At 33.6% G+C, this 10358-nt stretch overlaps 1 protein-coding gene across 2 annotated transcripts in view; it reads right to left on the reverse strand.

Annotated features, from left to right (window-relative positions):
* Positions 1-1205: 1205 nt before the first annotated feature.
* The window catches only part of GABPA (GA binding protein transcription factor, alpha subunit 60kDa), a 42784-nt gene continuing 33631 nt past the window's right edge, over positions 1206-10358 (reverse strand). For both annotated transcript variants that reach the window (XM_011926516.1, XM_011926515.1), the window contains exons 8-10: positions 9484-9624; positions 9047-9239; positions 1206-4639 (exon numbers count right to left, since the gene is read on the reverse strand). In XM_011926516.1, coding sequence (XP_011781906.1) covers positions 4411-4639; positions 9047-9239; positions 9484-9624 — 563 coding nt within the window. In that variant the 3' untranslated portion in view covers positions 1206-4410. The remainder of the gene's footprint in view (positions 4640-9046; positions 9240-9483; positions 9625-10358) is intronic.

Raw genomic sequence — 10358 nt, forward strand, 5'->3', positions numbered from 1 at the left:
ATCTTGTGGGGAGGGGGGCGGAGTGGTGAGCCGCAACAAACGTGATGTTACAGGTTTTTCCATAGATACCTTTTTATCAGGTTAAGGACGTTCTCTTCTAGTTTGCTGAGAGTTTTAATCAAGAATGGATGTTAAATTGTATATTTTTCTGCATCTATTGAGTTGAACATGTTCCTTCCCCACTGTATTGTTAATATGGTAAATACTGATTTTTAAAATTCTTGTAATTGATTCTTTAAAAAAAACTCAACTGTGGTAAAATACACGTAATATGAAATTTGCCATCTTAACCATCTTTAATACGGTTTGGTATTGTTAAGCATATTCATAGCTGTGTAACCATCTCCAGTTTTTCATCTTGAGAAACTGAAACTCTATGCCCATTAAACAGTAACTTCCCATTTCCCCCTCCCTGCTACTAATTCAGTTTTTATTTTACAAATGTTTGTCTGTGACAATTTGGAAATAAGTGGTCCTTCACTACAGAAAGTTTTAAAAGCAACGTTCTAAAGCTGTCTGTTTATTATTAGTAAAAAGCATTTTAAACACATATTTGGCTTGCAAATTAAAACTCTAAAGGTGTACATACACAAAACTGAAGTCCTGGGAGAACAAATACACCTCACTAGCGTCCTGGCTGATGGTTTTTCATCGCTTCAAACTAGATACAATTACACTGTGTATTTTTAAAGCAATTTATTTCTAACCATAAGTTCCTATTTAAGCATGTCAATCAAAGTTTCATCATGGCTTTCACCATAAAGGCAGGCATGAATCACTTCTTCCTAACCCATTCTTCTATATTCTGATTCTGGCTGAAGCAACCTGCTGATAGCCAACATGAACAGGTGATTTTTTGTTTGTTTAAAAAAAAAAAAAAAAAAAAGGCTTTACGAAAGCTTTACAATTTAGCAATCATCAGCTTGCCTTCTGACAGCTACTCAGTCTTACCACTTCATCTGTTACTATTCTAAAACAATTTGGCTTTGTAGATGGAATTTCATTTTCTTAAAGAGATTAACCTACTAATTTTAGTTCAGTGAAATATGTTCTTCACAAATTGACAGCTTTTAAGTTAAAAAGTGCATGGGAATCATATGTACAATGTATCATAAGTGGACTGTCAGATTACTATCCAACAAAATATCCTGAGGATTTAAGATTTTGTTTTCAGGAAAAAAAAAACTTTAAGCAACACAGAAACATACTGTATAATAGTTTTATTTTTCTCATTTTACTATTTTTACATTTTATGCACAAATATTTTTTATCTGCGTAAAAATAGAAAATAACTGTTTTATGTAAAATTACAAAAAAAATTAAAACCACAAAGAAATACATAATTGTTATTATGACAGTATAAGTGTCGTTGTCATTATTTAAAGAGTAAAAATGTATGCAAAAGTCCTCCTCCCATTTACAAAAGATTGAGAATTTTTTTTTTCCTGGCAGCAAATGAAATATTGAAGTATCAATATTTTTACACCCTTTAGATCTGAAGACATTAAGTTAGTCACAGGTTTATTTTGCAATTATGAATTTTAAAACATTTTTGTGCTATTTCAAGGATACTAGTTCTTTCGTAAAGGCAGTAGCATAAAAGGAATATGGAAAACAGCAGACCTCGCAAAAATATTTGGTGGTACAATTCTTTTTGTTGAGTATCACCATTAATCGGGAGAAAACACCTAAATAATTTTTCCTAATTAAATGACATAGACTGATACAAAAATAAATGTGATCAGTCAATTTATCTGAAGATCAACCACGCAAGGCAATTCTGCCTAATTGGTTTTTCTGATGCCAACACAAATATTTAGACTTTAGGCTAGCGAGGTATGTATGAAAGTTGGCTCAATAAAAACTTCACATGGAAAACAAGTTTTAAAACAAAAATGAACATTTACTTAAATTCTTGTACTTCTAAGGTACAAATGATGACCAATTTTATCTTTCTTCCTTTGAATATACTGTAAATTCTATGAAAAATTCATTTATAAAAACAAAGCAAAGAATGAATAGCATAAATTTTATTTTCTTTCACAATATGTTATCTTTTAATAGAAGAAAAACTACCTGGCTTTCTGATAATTGTAACCTAAGTAAAACAAATATTTTACATATAATTTAAGGCAAAGTAATGAGTTTCTTGAATCAACTGGAGAAATCAGTCATATTACTTTACCTATGTCATGCATAAATGATGGTAAGAAGAAAAAAAGCATCTGATCATGTATGAGAACTGTCTCTGTTCAAATTATGAGAAATAAGATGAAAATTGCTATAGGGAGAAAATGAATAAAATATGATTTTAGAAAAACCATATGGGAATTGCATAGATGAGAAAAGAATTTTCATTCTAGGGATCTAAAACTAATGTTTCTAGCTTTAAAAACATACACATATATAATTGAGACATGTTTGTCATCTTGGCTAAAATTTTAATATATGTCTTCCCAAAAGCATTTTAAATATGAAAGCCAAGATTCTTAACCTCTTGATGATATAGCAGAATGGTATACTTTATTATTTTTTTTTAAAACTACAAGCAACTTGTCAACTCCCTAGGCCATAAGAGGATGGTGCAAAACCTTTCTAGCTGTCTATTTGTTATCTAACGCTAGAGCTTCTGTATATTTTACTCAGACATTCTTACAACCACAGTGCCCAAATTGTACTAATTTGTTCATATATTCTCTTTCAAAAAAGTATTAACAGACATACAAATTTTACTCTGCTCAGATATCAGCTGCAGAAAGGACTTAATAATATAAATTAATTAAGAGAACATGTTGTAGTAAAATGATGCGTTAAGATTACCAGAGAAAGAAATCAAAGATCCCTCCTCTCTCTCTCTCCTCTCTTCCTTGTCCTTAAGATCCCTGCCTCTTATGATTTATTCCAAACCACTACCAGAATTGCTAACAATGCCATCTTGCCTGTATTAACATGCCTTTTTCTCCTAGTTAAGTCAAAAGCATTAACTGAGCTCTTAAGAAGCTTTTTAAGGCGACAGATTTAAAGAAAACAATGAAGGAGAAGGTGCATAAATATTTGAGAATCAACCTTCTCAAATCTGTAAGAGGATTAATAGCTATCTGCCAGTCTCATAGAATAATTTGTGCTTAATACCTTAAACAACAAAAACAGAAAAGAAAGAAAAAGACATTTCTAGCCATTTTTGTTTAGTGTTAGCTTATGTAAGGAATGTCATATATGCAGGAATTATTTAATTTGAATCTTAAAATGAATAATTTTTCTTCTGTATATCTTTATGCCTTCATATATGTTTATAAAATGATCAACTGAATATATAGATATATGTATACACATATATAATATGGAAAAGGAAAAAAAAGTGGAAAAGTATTATCTTAAAGAGAAGACTGCCTATAACAGAGGTCGAATTTTCTTTTTAAAACTATTTGCAAGTAATTTACTAATGCCTTGAAAGGTAAAGTACTGCTGACTAATTTAAAGTCTTCATTTTATCAGAAACACAGGAATATAAGCTGCTTTGCATAATAAACTGGCACTACAGGGTAATTTTTAAAAAAAGGAAGCCATAACAAACCAAACCAAACCTTTACTTTTGGGTTGAGGTATACCTTTTCAGTTTTTTAAATCTCTGACAGGAAAAACAGAGATCATTTTGTAATTTTTGTAACAGCTGGTTTATTAGAATTAAATGCCTCTCTCAAAATAATTTAAATTCTTGGTCTGACATGAATAATCTATACAGAAAATCCTTACAATTGGCTTGAGTTAATAAGCCAGATTTAAACCTGGATCTCCTCCTTCAGCACTGCTCTTTTTGCCAGTCAACTTCTTACTATCCTTTGCTTGCAAATATATAAATAACCTGATACTCTTAGTTTAGTAATTTATTAATATAAATTTATTTGATATGAACATTTTAGCTCTGCTTGATTAGATGAAACAGGCACACATGCTTTAGCTGAGAAATTCCATTTTCTGGTTCTATGTAAAGCAACATCTAAAGCAGCAGAGAGGGGAAACAGTTATATTTTCAAAAATAGTTAAGCCAGACTGTTTCCTGGAGATACTTCATTTATTTTTCATTTTCAGATACTACTGGCTATTTTTGGTAGGGCTACACATTAATACTGACCAGTTTAGCTTTCCTGACTGTTAACAAACTATTCCACAATGAACCTGCCTTCACGCTGCAGACATTGTGGAGATCCTTTAACATACACATATTCTAAAATATATGCTCAAAGTAAAAAGATCCAAATTCACAAGAGTATGAAATATTTATAAAAAAATCATGCATCAGACTGTACAGTCTAGAAATAAAAGAAGATTCAAATTCGGTAATAAAGGTAAGAGCTATACTTGCTCTAAACATTTTAAGAAAGACTTCGGAGTTCCAGAATGTCCTGGGGCTCAATTATCCTTTTCCGTTTGCAGAGAAGCAGTGGCCAGAGCTACTGCTGTGACTGGCTGGGCAATTCCATGGAGCTGCATCTTTGCAAGTTTCTTCTGTTCACATTCTGTGACCAAACGGTTCAACTCTGCTGCACTGTATCCAATAAGAGTCTTCAAGTCACAGACAAACTTGTACACAAATCTCTTGCCTTGAACTTTACAAATCATGTCCCCATCATAATAATACCTTTAAAAAGAGAAAAAAAAATTAGAAACTTCATAAAAAATAAATTGAGACTTCTTAGAATAATTTACAGACTATTCCGTAAGCAGAAGCCTAGTAGAGTACTGCATCCACCACAATAGCAATTAATATTGAAGTTATATAGAATATTTAATGCTACTATCAAATGAAACATATCCAAACATTATTTACTAAAATTTCAACGCTCAGTACTCCAAAACTCCCTAAACTTTCAAAACATATTTTCAACAATTAGGATAAAACATTGATTTAAAAGTATTAAAACAAAAAACCTTTAGAGCAGTGGAAGAGCCTAAGAACAAGAGCTTTGGAGACAGAAAGCCAAGATTCAAAACCTAACATTTTTGAGACCACAGGAGTCATATTTTCTCAAAGCTTTTATTCCTCATTTATAAAGTGAGGTGAACAGTGCTTATACCCTCGTATCACTGTTGAGGATTAAAGGGATAATCTTTGTAAAGTGCTTAGTATACAATGACTGGCACACAGCCTCTACAAAATATAAGCTATGTTAATAAAAATCGATAATATGAAAAAACTAATATATTCCACTTCTTTTCTGTCTTGTAAAGAATCCTATATGATGAAGTCATGTCTTCATCTTTATTCTTTCACTATGTAAATGCTTTCCAAATTTCAGATAAATTATCCAAGCTCAGTAGTAGGTAGCTTTAAAGTCTAAGGAAAAGGTCTAAACGAAATAGAGGATACAGAAAAACAGGAAAAGGGCACTGTAAAGAGACAATATTTCTAAACGTAGATAAGCAGAGTTCCAGCAGTCATTCTAGAAATCTGGTTTACTGCTGCATTCTATAGAGATGCAAACGGAGTTGGATTTATGTTTCCTTTGGAAAACAGACTTTAAAAACAAACACTATGTACTGCTAATTCCAAGAACAGGAAAAAGAGGCAAGTCAAGCTCTTTCCAGGACTGGCAGAATGCAAAGCCCTTATTTTAAAATTGCACTGCCCACTGACAAAGGGCTACTACAAAAGAAACAACTATTTGTAAAAGTACCACTGATATAAACTATCACATTTAGCAGGATAAAAGTCACTTGGCTTAATCAAGAGTCTATTAATAAAAGGACTGACCTATATACAGGAAACTGTCATCTTTCCCTAATTCCAGAATAGTTAAAGGAAAATAGTTATGTTTGATTTCCCAGTAAGAGATATAACACATTGCGCAGTCTTATAGTTTCCATTTATGTCAGTTACATTAGTATAGAATTTGGATCTCAGCTCACAAACCAACAATTCCTTGCCATCCAGTTAAAAATGCTGTAGGCGTTTCAATTGCTTTAAAAAATTTCTACATTAATATGTAAGACTATGTGTGGGGAAAAAAGGAAAATGGAAAAGAGGTTTTATAATTCTAGGAGGAAAATATATTCTATGATTATGCCAGTTCTAGGAGTTGGCATTATCATATTTCTTGGTAAGAGGTGATAAAGAATATACACACATAAATTTGAATCTTACTGAATACTTCCTTTGATCTAGCACATGCATCACACAACTGTATATAGTAGCATTTATTCCACTTGTTCCCTCCCTAAAATGAAGAAAGTAGAAAGATACACAATACCTGTATTTCATGGATATGATTTTTCTTCCCTTTTTTTGAACTTGTATTTTTAAAAAACTTTTTAATTGCAAATATATCACACAAACAAAAGGACACAGAAGTGAACAGTTCAGTGATTTATTACAAAGTGAACATTCATTCCCCTGTTAAGTATCACTCAAGAAACAGAACACTGTCAGCATCTGGAATCCCCTTTATGTCCCCTCCCAGCCATTCCCCAAATCCTGGCTCTAAAAGGTAAACACAAGCCTGTATCATGACAGTAATTTCACTGCTTTTTCTTTATATTTTTATCTCCCAAACACACATCCCTAAATACTGCAATTTAATTTTCTGGTTTTTTGAACTTGACTGAATACATGTAATCATACAGAATTTGGTCTTTTGGGTCTGGATTCTGTCACTGAACATTATGTTTGTGAGGTTCACTGGTCTTTGTAGCAGGAGCTCAGTTTTCAAGAATGCAAGGTATTCTTGTATGAATATACCATAAATGATTTCTTCTCTACTGTTGATAGATATTTGGTTGTTTCTGGGGTTTGGATGTTACAAATAATCTGCTATGAACATGTGTATGGGCATACAAGTACACTTCTGTTTGGTATATATCGAACAGTTGCTTAGGGGAGCAACTGTTACAATTTGCATTCCTATCAAAAGGGTAGAAGCATTTCCATTGCTCCATATGCTCAACAGCACTTAGTTCTGGCAATCTTTTAAATTGTAGCCACTCCAGGGGGTGTGTTGTACCATTTAATTATGGTTTTCAATTGCATTACTCTGAATACTAATGAGGCTGTACACCTTTGCATATATTCATTGGCCATTTGGATAATCTCTAGCCTGAGGTGTCTATTCAAGTCCCTTGCCCATTAAAAAACTGATTCGTAAGAATTGGTTAGGCCAGGCGCGGTGGCTCAAGCCTGTAATCCCAGCACTTTGGGAGGCCAAGATGGGCGGATCACGAGGTCAGGAGATCGAGACCATCCTGGTGAACACGGTGAAACCCCATCTCTACTAAAAAACACAAAAAACTAGCCGGGCGAGGTGGCAGGCGCCTGTAGTCCCAGCCACTCAGGAGGCTGAGGCAGGAGAATGGCGTGAGCCCGGGAGGTGGAGCTTGCAGTCAGCTGAGATCCGGCCACTGCACTCCAGCCCGGGCGAAAGAGCAAGACTCCGACTCAAAAAAAAAAAAAAAAAAAAAGAATTGGTTAGATATGTGTGGCTCTCTTAAGACTTTCAACAACCAAAAGTTACTAATTTAAATGTAGTCCAATTTATTGATCTTTCCCTTTATAATTAGTCCTTTTGATTCTGCTTAAATGTCTCCCTACCACCAGAAGGTATGAAAGTATTTTTAGATCCTTTTCTATTTTACTTTTTACAGGTAGAGCTACAAGCTACATGGAATTGATTTTTGGTACGGCGTAAGGAAGAGGTCAACTTTTACTTTTCTCCCAAGATGGATAGTAAATTATCCCAGCACTGATGACTGAAAAGCAGATCGTTTCCTCATATGTTTTCTCCCCACTGCCATTTCTTTAAATCAAATGGTTACGTATTCCTGGTTCTATTTTGGCTCCCTATTCTACTGTATGGCCTATTTGTCTTGAGCAAATAGCATAACTGTCTTATTACTGTAATTTTAGAGTCAGTCTCAATATGCTGTGGGACAAGTCTTTCCACTTTGCTAATCTTCAGGTGTCCTGACTACTGACTACCATGGTACTTTATAGTCCCATGTAAATTTTACAATTACCTTTCCAAGTTCTATGAAAAAACTTAGTTTGATTTGAAAAATCAAAATTACCGCTGTAATTTTGAGGGGTCTTGTATGTATACAATCTGTATCAACTCTCAAAAATGGCAGCTTTAGTTCTGATTATACGCAAAGAATCTTTAGACAGCTGGCAATGTGTTTGAGACTGAATGATAAGCATATTGAAAACTAAACATTTTAGTTACTTATGAACTCTGAGAAACAGGTCATTCAGGAAAAGAAGAAGAATAACGGTCAACTATGTAATAATAGTTATATGGCCATAATACCCTAACAATGATACTTGCTGAACCAAAATTTCTATATAATTATATTGGGATATTGAGATGAGGGGATGGAAGGGGGAAGGGAGGGTGTGTGTGTGAGCTAAATTATAATCTTTCAGTGTGAAAATGGCCAAGTGAAACAAGAAGCAGTTAAAGCATGCTATTTAGAAAAACTCGTAAATTGCAGAACTACTTTATTCAATCCCCCACAAAAATCAGACATAATTCTGTGATATTCTTATATATCCTTCTTCTCAGATACTTAAATGTACCTGCTGAATTTCCATCACTGCAGTAAGCATAATTTCTGATAGTAATTTCTGTCGAAAAACCTTATACTACTTATGGAGAGTTTGTATCAATGTAAAGATTGGATATCCAGATTTAGGCAGATTGTATAGAAAACGGGTCATTATTTTGCATGTAATTGTAAAAACAGAGGACAGTTTCTGCTTACTCATTAAAAATTAACATTCAATTCACCTATGCAAATATAAAAATCTCAAAAATTAAACTTTTTTTTGGACAGTATTATATGCTTTCAAATCAGATAAAAACAATCTTAGAGTAATTCTGTAAAAAAAAAAAAACTGTACCTCAAAATTATTAAGATCTTTTTAAAAAGGTTTTTCAATTTGTAAAGAAAACATGAACAAGTTTTTAATATCATTACATAACAATGCTTACATCTAGAAGCAACAGCTATTTTTTAGAAAGGCTTGATAACAGAAAGAAAAGTAATCAAGGCTTACCTTAATGCACGACTGAGTTTCTCATAGTTCATTGTAGGCTTATTTTTACGCTGTCCCCATTTTTGTGCAACCAGTTCAGGCTGATTTAGCTTAAATTCACCTTCATCACCAACCCAAGAAATACAGTCTCGAGCATCCTTATCAGTAAGAAGTTCTAGCAAAAACTGCCATAGTTGGATTTGGCCATTGTTTCCTAAATTGATAAGAGGAACAAAGCATTGGCTATAGTGTTATAGATTAGCCCAAGGCAAAGTCAACAAACTGGTTCTTTGGTTCAAATCTCAGCCATGGCAAAAACAATTTTTGTTTTGCTAGAAATGCTGTCCAAATACTGCCAGAGCAATAGTCGAAATTCACATTTTTCATACAGTGAAATAAAACAAAATATACCTAATTAGATAGATATATTTTATAAATACAAGAAAACACAAAAATACCTGTTCTGTTCCCAGGTGAGCTTCTATCTTCTCCTGAAATCCTCGGTGCTCTTTGCACTTTGGCTGCCTTCGCGCTACTATTTATAACTTTAATGGTAGTAGGTGTAGCAGATTGCACTGATGCTGGAATAATTTGCACGGCTGCAAAGACAGACAAGGGGGAAAAAAATTACTGAAAAACATTATCAGTTTAACTAACACCCTATGAATTACCCCAAGAAAGTACTTCACTACAAAAAGCCTCAATCCACAATTTCGAACAAAATAAAAAAGGTAAGATGGCACAGTATAATGCTTGCATTACAGTTTGTGCATCTTAGTAAGAGCTAGTATTCTTGTTTGGAAATAGTGATGCATACACATTAGACAGAGTATTTTAACATGTTTGTTTTTAAAACATTTGTTCATAAAAACAGTTTGTCAGATATTGTAGAAAATGTGGACAAACGACAATTCACACCACGACTTTGAGACTCTGGCAATATCTGGAGTAAGGTTGAAAGGACAGAAACCCTATGACACAAGATGGCTGAATAGGAACAGCTCCAGTCTCCAGCTCCCAGCGCGAGCGATACAGAAGACAGGTGATTTCTGCATTTTCAACTGAGGAATGCAGCTCATTGCCAGCAACGGATCAAAGCTGGACGGAGAATGACTTTGACAAGATGAGAGAAGAAGGCTTCAGTCCATCAAACTTCTCAGAGCTAAAGGAGGAATTACATACCCAGCACAAACAAACTAAAAATCTTGAAAAAAGAGTGGAAGAATTGATAACTAGAATAATTAATGCAGAGAAGGTCATAAACGAAATGACAGAGATGAAAACCATGACACGAGAAATACGTGACAAATGCACAAGCTTCAGTAACTGACTC

The sequence above is a fragment of the Colobus angolensis genome, unplaced genomic scaffold (assembly GCF_000951035.1).
Source record: "Colobus angolensis palliatus isolate OR3802 unplaced genomic scaffold, Cang.pa_1.0 Scaffold69, whole genome shotgun sequence".
NCBI classification, from domain to species: domain Eukaryota; kingdom Metazoa; phylum Chordata; class Mammalia; order Primates; family Cercopithecidae; genus Colobus; species Colobus angolensis.